At 40.4% G+C, this 16,269-nt stretch overlaps 1 protein-coding gene across 1 annotated transcript in view; it reads left to right on the top strand.

The window, feature by feature from the left end:
• Positions 1 to 16,269, top strand: part of LOC110451032 (cysteine dioxygenase type 1-like) — a 34,861-nt gene that overhangs the window by 16,513 nt on the left and 2,079 nt on the right. Inside the window, exon 3 of the mRNA XM_021498867.1 lies at positions 13,661 to 13,902. Within this exon, the coding sequence (XP_021354542.1) occupies positions 13,661 to 13,902 (242 nt within the window). The remainder of the gene's footprint in view (positions 1 to 13,660; positions 13,903 to 16,269) is intronic.

Here is a 16,269-nt window from a genome sequence, read left to right as displayed (position 1 = left end):
TATAGTTTATATAGGGAAATAACACTTTTCGGTATATATTTTATCCATTTTCAGCAGAAAATTACTCAAACTTAGTCAGAATCATCTTGGGTGAATGAGAGTATTACTTTGTAAAATTGGGATTCCTGCCCCATCCCCAGGGGCTAGGGCGGGGCCCCAAAGGGAACATTTACCAATATTTTCAAATTCTTATCCATTGATGACATGACAAGTATTGTATTTCACTTAGTTTACATGCAGATTTCCACATCACATCTTAACAATAAAGTAAAGCTACCAGTACCTATGATATAACTCAGGTGACCGCTAAGGCCCTTGGGCCTCTTGTATTACTGTACTATTCTCTAAGAAAATTCATTGACATTTTATTACTGTACTATTCTCTAAGAAAATTCATTGACATTTTATTACTGTACTATTCTCTAGAACACTTGGAAGGATATTCCTGAAAATTTCTATGTAGATATAATTAAGGTTCCCCTTTGTCTTTTGTTGTGCATATGCATGTTATTGATGTTTATCAGAAAACAATAGATAGATCTTAGATCTGAACTGGTGGAATCATTCCTGCGATGACTAAGAATGATAAAATAGTGTATTCCTGTTGATTGTTAATTGTTTAACAGCCAAAAAGGAATGTCAACGTGTCAGGTACGTGGGATAGTCGACGTGTCAGGTATCTGGAACACTCAATAGATATATAGTCCACACGTCAGGTTTTTGGAATAGACAAAGGAAGGTTTACATAGAAAAATCTATATGTCAAGGTTTTCTGTACTGCTGTTTTGTACCTTGCCAAGTAAAGATTATATAAAGTGCATTTTTTTCAGTATGAATGTTGTTTAGTCTAATTATAAATTGATCCTACAGTGACAACAAATCATGTAATAGCGTAACGCCTACTTCCTACTTCACGCGATCAATCATCCACTGATCTTTATACTTAATATATTAGAATACACTATATACATTAAATTTGTATGTAAATGATATACAAACTTATTATATATATCATTATATACACAGATACAGATCTACAAACTTATTATTACTGCGGCAAAGCCAAACCCTATTACCAGGTAGATACAGATCATTCTTTGTGATCATACACAGGACTCAAGGTTATTTATAAAGAGGCTAGACACGTTTTCAATGTTTGATATGTTTGTGGTTAACATCCTGACAACAGGTGATATCAAGACAGGTGTCTATAGCTAGGGAGAGACACCAACGCAAAGACAGGGTAGAGAAGTGAGAGAAGAACAGACAGGGTAGAGAAGTCAGAGAAGAACAGACAGGGTAGATAAGTGAGAGAAGAACAGACAGGGTAGAGAAGTGAGAGAAGAAAAGACAGGGTAGAGAAGTGAGAGAAGAAAAAACAGGGTAGAGAAGTGAGAGAAGAAAAGAGAGAGATCCCATGTGTTGTAATAGGGGCAGCAGATTAATTTTTTGTTTATTTAATGTCTTATGATTAATATCAGCAGAAGACACAAGAGAAAACCTGTAAAAGGCCAGGGCCCGTAATCATGAAACCGTTCTCATGCTCAAGCATGGTTTCTGTGCTCAAATCAACATTCTTGTAACTCGTTTAAATCATATCAACTGATCAAAACATAAAATTAAAAAAAAACGTATTTGACTTTAAGTCTCTTCAAAGATTTTCCAAATCATTGACGAAATAAAGTTTTATTATCGAGTTATTTCCGGAACTTGAGCACAAACTCCATGCTTGAGCATGAGAACGGTGTCATGAATACGGGCCCTGGCCACATTAGTCGGCTTATACGACATGCACTGGCAGTGTTCCCACTGAGTGTTAGATAAAGGGGTATAGTTGATACATTTTCAAGATTCTGTACCCCTAGGTACCTAGTTACATGAGGCAATTGTTGAAAACTGGGAGTACAACCAACTGTTTTGGGGGTGAAAACCCCTCATTTGGGGGAACACTGATTGGGATGCCTCAGGTCTAATATTTTTCCTACACCTGTAGGGAGATGTGTTTTCAAATTGTTCTTGTTAGTAGTACATTCTATGAAAAACCAGAGTCACCTAATGAAGATGCTAAATATCATATTTCATGTTTTTTGTCAGAGATTGACACAGAAATCAGGGCACAGTACATCCCATGCTTACCATTATCAGTTTTTGGTCATGGCCACATAGTGACGTTGTAATTTTGGCATTCTAAACATCTGGAAATGTCACTGAATCTGCCTTTTGTTTTGCTACCATTTATAATATTTGGAGGTATAAGTAATGGGATTTGTGTTGTGTTTTTTAAGTTTATCAGACTTAAGACGGGCGACCCCTGAACTGATACAGGTCAACACTGTGTAGGCGATTTTCTTCCTCTACTATATCTACTGTTCATGTATATGATGTGATCAATGTAACGTTTTGAGCCTTGCAAAAAAAACTGATGTTGGAGTAAAATATAAGGATATATTGACTTTTCTCCCCTCACAACATAGAGCAGACAGGCTAGGGCCGAGCATTAACCCTTTCACCACTGTAGACCATAATGGACTCATCCAGATCAATGCATGGTAGAGTCTACTAAAGTTGCATAGAGTTGAAAGGGTTAGTGAAGAGTTTGGCTCGTGCCTTGGTCCACCTGCCGTCTGAATACGCACATTCGTACAATATCTTGGTTAGACGTTTTCACCTCCGTTACTCGAAGTCTAATGGTCACCAAACTACATCAGTGTATATCTTGAGCACATATATCAAATGCAGGTCACCGTGACCTATATTATTTTGCTAAGCTGACATTTGGTTAGCTTTGCTTGATTTCCATCAAAGCCAGAATGGGGTCATGTGTATATTTTACAGACATTTTATTGAATGACATATCTTATGCGTTTTATGGAAATTAGTCAGTTTGATACTATATCAATCTACATATTTGTATTCAATTTCGAAAGTGTCTTTAAATTAAATTATTAGTATGTCTGATATCCCTCATTGTATATTAATAAAATATCGATTCATGTGATCTGATGTACAGTAAACGACTTGTGTAACAGCTTGTTATCGTAACACTTCGTTCACTTGTCAGTGTACATGTATTGCCCTGTAAATTGGTTCTCAACTAATTAAATATTGAAAAAAATGCATGTGTTGAGACAGGTCTATTAACAGCAAAGATTTTTTGTATTTTTAACCCTCGATTTATTCAAAGAGACATGTCCGCCACCCCGTACACCCAGACACCTGTGTACACAGATGTGTATTGTGTGGCCATCCCTGTTTTAGTAGGAGAAAATCAGCTGGAGAAAGGGAGAGCTTATAGCTCTTGCAGAACTGCATGTGCAAAACTGGAACTTCAACTCACACTGTTTTAACTCATTCACCCCTGAAGACACATTTGAACTCTTACAACTCAAGGGTTAGTTCATTATGAATTTTCAGGGGTGAATGAGTTAATACAAAAAAGAACATCCTCTGATAGTGATGCTGGTGTAGAGAGATGGGGGTAAGTTTGGGGCTGCCCTTCCCCTAGATATTGTTTACTTTATTTTCCCAAAATCATGCTTTTTGTGGGTGGTATTTTTTTCCAAAAGGCACAAGGCACAGGCTCCTGTTAAAAAGGAATAGAAACAAACACTGAGATACATTGCTAGGTTGATATTCTGGAATGTCTAATCGTCACACTCTCAAGATAGGGGAAAATTCTGTTAGTGATTCCAGTAAATATCATGTCTTTGCCTATAATATATTATGTGTTGGGACAAGTGATAAACATTCATTTAAAATGACAAAACCCTAGCTGCACCAAGAGTAGGCCTTAATCGTGTCCTTATTATGGAAATCTTGGAGGAAGACAAGTAATTCATTCTAGATGTAGACCAGTCATTTGTCATAGACTAGGATGGCGTTATGTAAATAGTATTCAGATACATAAAGGTTCCCCAACGAGCGATGGTTGGTTATCATGTTTATCTAACTAACGAGAGTTAGATAAACTTGATAACTAATCATCACAAGTTTGGGGACCTGTTTCTCCCATAACACTCTTTTTTCTTCTTCTAAAAAAACCACAATTTTCCCTTGGAAAATACATTGTGTGTGTTTCTGATGGGGGAAACAATTGCCATTGAGCATAAAAATGACTTTGAAAAGCTTTGTTATAAATCAAAGATTGACCAATGAAATCACATGATCAAGGGTGTTACCCACTAGTTTACCAACTCCTAGCAGGTTTGTCCAAGGAGTCATGAGTGAGGAAACCATCAGTGGTTGTAGGAGAAATTGTGTTTTGTAATAAAATATTAGCTTAAGTCTGAGGATGAGTTTGAAATTGTATTCCTGCAACAACAAAGTCAGTTACTGACAAACAGTGCACGTTTCTGTTTTGTTTGGCGGTATTTAAATTACACGAGGGAATCTGACCTTGATATATAGGACTGACAAATTACACGAGGGAATCTGACCTTGATATATAGGACTGACACATTTCATGGAGGACATTAAAATACCGTTTGAAGGCAAACTTACCCTGATTATAATTTAAGTACAAATGACAGTGCATATATTAGCAGTATTATGTAATGTAAACCTGCTTGAGAGACCAGCTGTGTTAAGAGACCACTTGTGTTAAGAGATCACCTCAATTAAAGGACCACTTGTGTTAAGAGACCACTTGTGTTAAGAGACCATGTGTGTTAAGAGACCACCTCTATTAAGAGACCACTTGTGTTAAGAGACCATGTGTTAAGAGACCATGTGTGTTAAGAGACCATGTATGTTAAGAGACCATGTGTGTCTAGAGACCACCTCTATTTAGAGACCACTTGTGTTAAGAGACCACATGTGTTAAAAGACCACCTCTATTAAGAGACCACCTCAATTAAAAGACCACTTGTGTTAAGAGACCATGTGTGTTAAGAGACCATGTGTGTTAAGAGACCACCTCTATTAAGAGACCACTTGTGTTAAGAGACCACATGTGTTAAAAGACCACCTCTATTAAGAGACCACCTCTATTAAAAGACCACTTGTGTTAAGAGACCCCACTTCTATTAAGAGACCACCTCAATTAAAAGACCACTTGTGTTAAGAGACCCCACTTCTATTAAGAGACCACTTGTGTTAAGAGATCACCTCTATTAAGAGACAACCTCTGTTATATCAGCTGAACCTGTATGAAGCATTCACAGGCAATAAGAGACCACTAATTATAGATTGTCTGATGGTGATGGTCTCTGAACACAAACTTTACTGTATGTACGAGTTTCAATTCTCAAGTAGTTCCTAATTCAGCAGATCATTAAATGCCTGTTACATAACAGCCTGTAGTGACATCGTTAAAATGTCTCATTTGAAATTTAAATTCTTAAAATGTGTAATAATAGTAATCCATATTATACAAACAGTTGTGAAGACTATCACAGCTATGGTTTAATGTGTTGTATATATATATATGATATGCATAATTTGAACAAAAAGCAAGATGCAGGAAATCCCGCTGATTTCGAAATTAAAAATTAGAGTTAAAAGTCTCCGATACCGAGTCAGGTGTAATTAACATTTTGGTTTGTATAACATGTTAAATGTATATTATAACAAAGAAAAAAAAGTTTTAGTTCCTCTTTTCAAATATGTTTCAAACATATATGTTTGACGTAGCTTATCAAAGAAAATGGTGTCAATTTATGTCTACCTTACCTTATCATACAGATCTTATTTCATGTTGAAGTTACATCGTGGTGCACACTGGGAATTCAGTGGTGTAAAGCTTTGTCATCTATACTAGACATCAAATAAAATCTTAATCACTGATATTTTTATCATTAAAACTGAAAAATTAATTCTGTATATCCTTAGTTCAAATTGATCACCCTAAGATAAGAAACATTGAAGTATATATTATATTCTGTTATATTAAAAAATATAATTTCAAAATTGGACTTGACTGAAAGGGCTACTGAAGTGTATACACCTACAGCTAGATCCCGATTTCTAAGCGGTTAGGGTATCAAAAGGTAGACTATCTGTTTTATTGTGAGATGTTATAAACAGGTAAAGTTTTCATTTCTACAGTGATATGTACAATACAGTTTGTATCACATGGTACATAATGCAAGTTACATAGTCGAGACATAAAGACAACTAACATAGCCGAGGCATAGTATAGATATACAATGCATAAAACAGTTTTAACTGTGACATTTTATCTTTAGATTTTGCCATCTGCTTAACGGTTTCCTCACCTGTTAAGGTTGGAACACCAGAGTTATTTTTTTATTCTCACATGTCATGTTCTGCCCAAGTAGCTTGTAATTTTAGACCGTTTTGGAAAATATATATAATCTCTTTCGATCAGAAATAAATCATGATTTATCATGACGCTTGTTTGATATCTGTAAAAAAAGGTTACTATGTTTCAACACGTAGTATTGTCTGTCTGAATAATTACAAAGTCAACCGGGTTGGGTTCGAGCATTTATTGTCTCTCCGATATGACGATCACAGTAAATAGTATAGATATTGCACACAAACAGGTACCAGCTAGTAGGGATGATGTACAGATATAGACCAGCTAGTATGGATGATGTACAGATATAGACCAGCTAGTAGGGGTGATGTATAGATATAGACCAGCTAGTAGAGATGATGTACAGATATAGACCAGCTAGTATGGATGATGTACAGATATAGACCAGCTAGTAGGGATGATGTACAGATAAAGACCAGCTAGTAGGGATGATGTACAGATATAGACCAGCTAGTAGGGATGATGTACAGATATAGACCAGCTGGTATGGATCATGTACAGATATAGACCAGCTAGTATGGATGATGTACAGATATAGACCAGCTAGTATGGATGATGTACAGATATAGACCAGCTAGTAGGGATGATGTACAGATATAGACCAGCTAGTAGGGATGATGTACAGATATAGACCAGCTAGTAGGGATGATGTACAGATAAAGACCAGCTAGTAGGGATGATTTACAGATATAGATAGGTTTTGACCCTGCAATACAAAATTACACTACTATAAGTAACATATCTGTCAGCCCTAAGCTCCAGTGTTGTCTGTCTGATCTCTGTGTCAGCCCTAAGCACCAGTGTTGTCTGTCTGATCTCTGTGTCAGCCTAAGCTCCAGTGTTGTCTGTCTGATCTCTTTGTCAGCCCTAAGCTCCAGTAAGTGTTGTCTGTCTGATCTCTGTGTCAGCCCTAAGCTCCAGTGTTGTCTGTCTGATCTCTGTGTCAGCCCTGAGCTCCAGTGTTGTCTGTCTGATCTCTGTGTCAGCCCTAAGCTCCATTATTGTCTGTCTGATCTCTGTGTCGGCCCTAAGCTCCAGTATTGTCTGTCTGATCTCTGTGTCAGCCCTAAGCTCCAGTATTGTCTGTCTGATCTCTGTGTCAGCCTAGGCCTAAGCTCCAGTATTTATCATTACCAACCAGCTGTCAATATTTATACATGTATATATTTAGGTGCAAGGTAAGAAATAACCACAATACACCCCAGTCTTCCTGGTAAAGAAAGTAAAAACAATACACTTGATATTAATCAATGTAACTCTCCTCTCCACTGGCAGGAACTGATCAGGAGGACTCTTGATGTCAACTTGATGAACAAAAAAATAAATTAAAAAATTGTGCACATATATTTCAGTGACATATATTTATTATCATTTTTTCTCTCAGACATAGATTTTCAGGTTGTAGGTTTGTAGACAAAACCCAACCCCGATAAAAAAATGACATTATTTCAGCAACATTAGTTTCTATGACAGAGTATATATTATGTACCCACTGTTAAGCTAACAATACTTTCAGTATAAAAAATGTGATGTCTTGATGCACACAGAAGGATGGGAGAGGATGTGACAGAGAAGAAAATCTATATATATATAAAGATATATAAAGGGAAGTAGATGACAGCTGTAGGTGTTGGGCTATGTATGTACATACATTGGGTATTCTCTGTTTGGCTGGAGTCCAAATGCTTTAACCAATCCCCTTGCCTAGATTGTACACACCTCCAAAGTCTGGGAGAAAAGGTGAAGGTCGCTATAGTCTGTTTCAGAAAAATGATAATCAGTAGACTCGAATCAGTAGACTCGTCTGCTGGAAAACCGAATATCTGTAGACAGATAAGATCTCTTTGTTAGACTCATTCGCTTGACTTACTTTTAGCCTGAGTATGGATGCACAAGGGGAGTTATGTTACCATACACCCCGTTACTCTAGGTCGTTTTACAGGTGTGTATGAGTACATGGACACCTCGTGATATTTTAAGGGTCCTTGTCCCACTACAGGCAAATTGTGACCTCCTCTGTATTTCGTTTTGGATGTAACTTGTCAAACTGCCAATTAAATCAGACTTTGAAGATTCAAATTACTTTATGTGTCAAAATCCAATATTAACATATTTCAGATTGAATATCTTGCCTTGTGTTCTGTCACTTAACAATTACATTCGGTCTGAAGTGGAAGTCTTGATGTTCCAAATCTTACCCAATGGTCTCATAAAGTTCAGACCTTGAAGTTTGACTATAGCTCTACTTGACCAGGAAACTTCCAGGTAGCTGATCAGTTGGTTAGACCACGGTTTAATGGTCTGAGGTCCAGGGTTCAAGTCTTGGTCCGACCTTGTCATATTTTAACACTCAGCACACTGTTGGGGATTTTTTTCTATTTTATCCTTTTGATTTTTCTCTGAAAAGTTCTGCAAGCTAGGTATGCTTTTCTTTTCAAAAATGACTTACCAAGCTACAGTCATGACGGAAGAAAGATTTCGATGAGTCTTTACATTTTTTGGTAGTGGTACGGGTATCCTTAAAATAAATTTGTCGAGTTCCAGTGATATTTTATATTTGAAAGAAATTTTCTGGTATCAAGTATATATGTTCTAAACTGTCATTCAGACTAGAAAGGTTCAGTGACCATGAGATGATACTAACAGTGGCCCTGTAGCTTCAACATTTGTGGACAATATCTTTACATGAAATTAACAGATGAAAAGATAAAAAAATGTAAATCATATGATAACAAAAGAATTAGTTGACATAATTGAATAATACACTGCCAGACCACCTCTAATAGGGTGGTCAAGAGACGCTGTATAATACACTGCCAGACCACCTCTAATAGGGTGGTCAGGAGACGCTGTATAATACACTGCCAGACCACCTCTAATAGGGTGGTCAGGAGACGCTGTATAATACACTGCCAGACCACCTCTAATAGGGTGGTCAGGAGACGCTGTATAATACACTGCCAGACCACCTCTAATAGGGTGGTCAGGAGACGCTGTATAATACACTGCCAGACCACCTCTAATAGGGTGGTCAGGAGACGCTGTATAATACACTGCCAGACCACCTCTAATAGGGTGGTCAGGAGACGCTGTATAATACACTGCCAGACCACCTCTAATAGGGTGGTCAGGAGACGCTGTATAATACACTGCCAGACCACCTCTAATAGGGTGGTCAGGAGACGCTGTATAATACACTGCCAGACCACCTCTAATAGGGTGGTCAGGAGACGCTGTATAATACACTGCCAGACCACCTCTAATAGGGTGGTCAGGAGACGCTGTATAATACACTGCCAGACCACCTCTAATAGGGTGGTCAGGAGACGCTGTATAATACACTGCCAGACCACCTCTAATAGGGTGGTCAGGAGACGCTGTATAATACACTGCCAGACCACCTCTAATAGGGTGGTCAGGAGACGCTGTATAATACACTGCCAGACCACCTCTAATAGGGTGGTCAGGAGACGCTGTATAATACACTGCCAGACCACCTCTAATAGGGTGGTCAGGAGACGCTGTATAATACACTGCCAGACCACCTCTAATAGGGTGGTCAGGAGACGCTGTATAATACACTGCCAGACCACCTCTAATAGGGTGGTCAGGAGACGCTGTATAATACACTGCCAGACCACCTCTAATAGGGTGGTCAGGAGACGCTGTATAATACACTGCCAGACCACCTCTAATAGGGTGGTCAGGAGACGCTGTATAATACACTGCCAGACCACCTCTAATAGGGTGGTCAGGAGACGCTGTATAATACACTGCCAGACCACCTCTAATAGGGTGGTCAGGAGACGCTGTATAATACACTGCCAGACCACCTCTAATAGGGTGGTCAGGAGACGCTGTATAATACACTGCCAGACCACCTCTAATAGGGTGGTCAGGAGACGCTGTATAATACACTGCCAGACCACCTCTAATAGGGTGGTCAGGAGACGCTGTATAATACACTGCCAGACCACCTCTAATAGGGTGGTCAGGAGACGCTGTATAATACACTGCCAGACCACCTCTAATAGGGTGGTCAGGAGACGCTGTATAATACACTGCCAGACCACCTCTAATAGGGTGGTCAGGAGACGCTGTATAATACACTGCCAGACCACCTCTAATAGGGTGGTCAGGAGACGCTGTATAATACACTGCCAGACCACCTCTAATAGGGTGGTCAGGAGACGCTGTATAATACACTGCCAGACCACCTCTAATAGGGTGGTCAGGAGACGCTGTATAATACACTGCCAGACCACCTCTAATAGGGTGGTCAGGAGACGCTGTATAATACACTGCCAGACCACCTCTAATAGGGTGGTCAGGAGACGCTGTATAATACACTGCCAGACCACCTCTAATAGGGTGGTCAGGAGACGCTGTATAATACACTGCCAGACCACCTCTAATAGGGTGGTCAGGAGACGCTGTATAATACACTGCCAGACCACCTCTAATAGGGTGGTCAGGAGACGCTGTATAATACACTGCCAGACCACCTCTAATAGGGTGGTCAGGAGACGCTGTATAATACACTGCCAGACCACCTCTAATAGGGTGGTCAGGAGACGCTGTATAATACACTGCCAGACCACCTCTAATAGGGTGGTCAGGAGACGCTGTATAATACACTGCCAGACCACCTCTAATAGGGTGGTCAGGAGACGCTGTATAATACACTGCCAGACCACCTCTAATAGGGTGGTCAGGAGACGCTGTATAATACACTGCCAGACCACCTCTAATAGGGTGGTCAGGAGACGCTGTATAATACACTGCCAGACCACCTCTAATAGGGTGGTCAGGAGACGCTGTATAATACACTGCCAGACCACCTCTAATAGGGTGGTCAGGAGACGCTGTATAATACACTGCCAGACCACCTCTAATAGGGTGGTCAGGAGACGCTGTATAATACACTGCCAGACCACCTCTAATAGGGTGGTCAGGAGACGCTGTATAATACACTGCCAGACCACCTCTAATAGGGTGGTCAGGAGACGCTGTATAATACACTGCCAGACCACCTCTAATAGGGTGGTCAGGAGACGCTGTATAATACACTGCCAGACCACCTCTAATAGGGTGGTCAGGAGACGCTGTATAATACACTGCCAGACCACCTCTAATAGGGTGGTCAGGAGACGCTGTATAATACACTGCCAGACCACCTCTAATAGGGTGGTCAGGAGACGCTGTATAATACACTGCCAGACCACCTCTAATAGGGTGGTCAGGAGACGCTGTATAATACACTGCCAGACCACCTCTAATAGGGTGGTCAGGAGACGCTGTATAATACACTGCCAGACCACCTCTAATAGGGTGGTCAGGAGACGCTGTATAATACACTGCCAGACCACCTCTAATAGGGTGGTCAGGAGACGCTGTATAATACACTGCCAGACCACCTCTAATAGGGTGGTCAGGAGACGCTGTATAATACACTGCCAGACCACCTCTAATAGGGTGGTCAGGAGACGCTGTATAATACACTGCCAGACCACCTCTAATAGGGTGGTCAGGAGACGCTGTATAATACACTGCCAGACCACCTCTAATAGGGTGGTCAGGAGACGCTGTATAATACACTGCCAGACCACCTCTAATAGGGTGGTCAGGAGACGCTGTATAATACACTGCCAGACCACCTCTAATAGGGTGGTCAGGAGACGCTGTATAATACACTGCCAGACCACCTCTAATAGGGTGGTCAGGAGACGCTGTATAATACACTGCCAGACCACCTCTAATAGGGTGGTCAGGAGACGCTGTATAATACACTGCCAGACCACCTCTAATAGGGTGGTCAGGAGACGCTGTATAATACACTGCCAGACCACCTCTAATAGGGTGGTCAGGAGACGCTGTATAATACACTGCCAGACCACCTCTAATAGGGTGGTCAGGAGACGCTGTATAATACACTGCCAGACCACCTCTAATAGGGTGGTCAGGAGACGCTGTATAATACACTGCCAGACCACCTCTAATAGGGTGGTCAGGAGACGCTGTATAATACACTGCCAGACCACCTCTAATAGGGTGGTCAGGAGACGCTGTATAATACACTGCCAGACCACCTCTAATAGGGTGGTCAGGAGACGCTGTATAATACACTGCCAGACCACCTCTAATAGGGTGGTCAGGAGACGCTGTATAATACACTGCCAGACCACCTCTAATAGGGTGGTCAGGAGACGCTGTATAATACACTGCCAGACCACCTCTAATAGGGTGGTCAGGAGACGCTGTATAATACACTGCCAGACCACCTCTAATAGGGTGGTCAGGAGACGCTGTATAATACACTGCCAGACCACCTCTAATAGGGTGGTCAGGAGACGCTGTATAATACACTGCCAGACCACCTCTAATAGGGTGGTCAGGAGACGCTGTATAATACACTGCCAGACCACCTCTAATAGGGTGGTCAGGAGACGCTGTATAATACACTGCCAGACCACCTCTAATAGGGTGGTCAGGAGACGCTGTATAATACACTGCCAGACCACCTCTAATAGGGTGGTCAGGAGACGCTGTATAATACACTGCCAGACCACCTCTAATAGGGTGGTCAGGAGACGCTGTATAATACACTGCCAGACCACCTCTAATAGGGTGGTCAGGAGACGCTGTATAATACACTAACAGACCACCTCTAATAGGGTGGTCAGGAGCCGCTGTATAATACGCTGCCAGACCACCTCTAATAGGGTGGTCAGGAGATGCTGTATAATACACTGTCAGACCACCTCTGATAGGGTGGTCAGGAGACGCTGTATAATACACTGCCAGACCACCTCTGATAGGGTGGTCAGGAGACGTCGTCAATAGTACACCTGCCTTTCTCCAAGATAGCTGGGTTTGCTTCCTCAGTACGACATAAAAAGGTTTATACAAATTGGGTTTTCCAGGTTCTCTGGTTCTTGTCTCGCATAAAGATCCCCTCCATTCTTTCGTATCAAGGCTAGCAAAATCAAGCGACTTATTTCACTTCAAGTTTATAATACTTATACTTAATTTGCAATTCTTGTTTACCTTCGAAGGAAAGGTGCCATACTTGGATCACTATGATAGTGTTGTTGTCTGCGCGAGTAATCTCCATGCAATAACTTATTTCAAAGAAATGTTCTACACATGCCTATTTAATATCAATTATCTGCTCAAGTTGGACTTTGACCAAAATCTGTAAATTGATCAGAAATGGTGGCAACTGATGGCATGTGACACAACGACTTCCGTAAACTTTTTGTGTAAAAAATAAAATAAATTAATTTATTCCATAATTCAACTATGTGTTGAGAAAATCACACAGAACCTGGAGGACAAGGGCAGCAAAACATTAAACTTGATTCAAATTTGTGTTCACAGATACACACGGAACCTCGTGGACGAAGGCAACGGAAAGTTTAACCTGATGTTGTTATGCTGGAACGAGTCCCAGGGAAGCAGTATACACTCTCACGCAAACTCCCATTGTTTTATGAAGGTCCTGGATGGTAGTGTCCAGGAGCAACGCTTCGAGTGGCCAAATCAGTCCTCTGATGAGCAGACGCAGATGAAATACATTGAGACACAAAAGTTCAAGAAAAATGAGACAGCCTACATCTGTGGTAAGTTGATACATCTGTAGTAAGTTGACCTATCTATGGTAAGTTGACCTAAATGGTAAGTTGACCTATATGTGGTAAGTTGATACATCTGTGGTAAGTTGATACATCTGTGGTAAGTTGACCTATCTGTGGTAAGTTGATATATCTGTGGTAAGTTGACCTATCTGGTAAGTTGACCTATCTGTGGTAAGTTGATACATCTGTGGTAAGTTGATACATCTGTGGTAAGTTGACCTATCTGAGGTAAGTTGACCTATCTGTGGTAAGTTGACCTATCTGTGGTAAGTTGATACATCTGTGGTAAGTTGATATATCTGTGGTAAGTTTACCTATCTGAGGTAAGTTGATATATCTGTGTTAAGTTGACCTATCTGTGGTAAGTTGACCTATCTGAGGTAAGTTGATAAATCTGAGATAGGTTGATACATCAGTGGTTAGTTGACCTATCTGTGGTAAGTTGATACATCAGTGGTAAGTTGACCTATCTGTGGTAAGTTGATATATCTGTGGTTGACACATCTGTGGGAAGTTGACCTATCTGTGGTAAGTTGACCTATCTATGGTAAGTTGATACATCTGAGGTAAGTTGATATATCTGTGGTTGATACATCTGTGGTAAGTTGACCTATCTGAGGTAAGTTGATATATCTGAGGTAAGTTGATATATCTGTGGTAAGTTGACCTATCTGAGGTAAGTTGATATATCTGTGGTAAGTTGATATATCTGGTTGACACATCTGTGGTAAGTTGACCTATCTGAGGTAAGTTGACCTATCTGTGGTAAGTTGATATATCTGCGGTAAGTTGACCTATCTGAGGTAAGTTGATATATCTGTGGTAAGTTGACCTATCTGTGATAAGTTGACCTATCTGTGTTAAGTTGACCTATCTGTGGTAAGTTGACCTATCTATGGTAAGTTGATAAATCTGAGGTAGGTTGATACATCAGTGGTAAGTTGACCTATCTGTGGTAAGTAGACCTATCTGTGGTAAGTTGACCTATCTATGGTAAGTTGACCTATCTGGTAAGTGACCTATATGTGGTAAGTTGATACATCTGTGGTAAGTTGACCTATGTGAGATAAGTTGACCTATCTGTGGTAAGTTGACCTGTCTGAGGTAAGTTGATATATCTGTGGTAAGTTGACCAATCTGTGATAAGTTGACCTATCTGTGTTAAGTTGGCCTATCTGTGGTAAGTTGACCTATCTATGGTAAGTTGACCTATCTGTGGTAAGTAGACCTATCTGTGGTAAGTTGACCTATCTGTGGTTAGTTGATATATCTGTGGTAAGTTAACCTATCTTTGGTTAGTTGATACATCTGTGGTAAGTTGACCTATCTGAGATAAGTTGACCTATCTGTGGTAAGTTGACCTATCTGTGGTAAGTGTACTTATCTGTGGTAAGTTGATATATCTGAGGTTAGTTGACCTATCTGTGGTAAGTTGATACATCTGTGGTAAGTTGATATATCTGAGGTTAGTTGACCTATCTGTGGTAAGTTGATACATCTGTGGTAAGTTGATATATCTGAGGTTAGTTGACCTATCTGTGGTAAGTTGATACATCTGTGGTAAGTTGATATATCTGTGGTAAGTTGACCTATCTGTGGTTAGTTGATATATCTGTGGTAAGTTAACCTATCTGTGGTTAGTTGATACATCTGTGGTAAGTTGACCTATCTGTGGTAAGTTGATACATCTGTGGTAAGTTGATATATCTGTGGTTAGTTGACCTATCTGTGGTAAGTTGATACATCTGTGGTAAGTTGACCTATCTCTGGTAAGTTGACCTATCTGAGGTAAGTTGATATATCTGGTAAGTTGACCTATCTGTGGTAAGTTGCCCTATCTGTGGTAAGTTGACCTATCTAGGGTAAGTTGATATATCTGGGAAGTTGACCTATCTGTGGGAAGTTGATACATCTGTGGTAAGTTGGCCTATCTGTGGTAAGTTGATATATCTGTGTTAAGTTGACCTATCTGGGGGAAGTTGTCCTATCTGTGGTAAGTTGCCCTATATATGGTAAGTTGACCTATTTGTGGTAAGTTGACCTATCGATGGTAAGTTGACCTATCTTAGTTAAGTTGACCTATCTGTTGTAAGTTGATATATCTGGGGTAAGTTGACCTATCTGAGATAAGTTGACCTATCTGTGTTAAGTTGACCTATCTGTTGTAAGTTGACCTATCTGGGGGAAGTTGTCCTATCTGTGGTAAGTTGCCCTATCTGTGGTAAGTTAACCTATCTATGGTAAGTTGGCCTATCTGTGGGAAGTTGACCTATCTGAGGAAAGTTGACCTATCTGGTAAGTTGACCTATCTGCGGTAAGTTGATACATCTGTGGTAAGTTGATACATCTGTG

The sequence above is a fragment of the Mizuhopecten yessoensis genome, unplaced genomic scaffold (genome assembly GCF_002113885.1).
Source record: "Mizuhopecten yessoensis strain PY_sf001 unplaced genomic scaffold, ASM211388v2 scaffold5737, whole genome shotgun sequence".
In the NCBI taxonomy this organism is placed as follows: Eukaryota; Metazoa; Mollusca; class Bivalvia; order Pectinida; family Pectinidae; genus Mizuhopecten; species Mizuhopecten yessoensis.
Note: the sequence above shows the minus strand (reverse complement) of the source record. Positions and strands in the feature narration are given on the sequence as shown.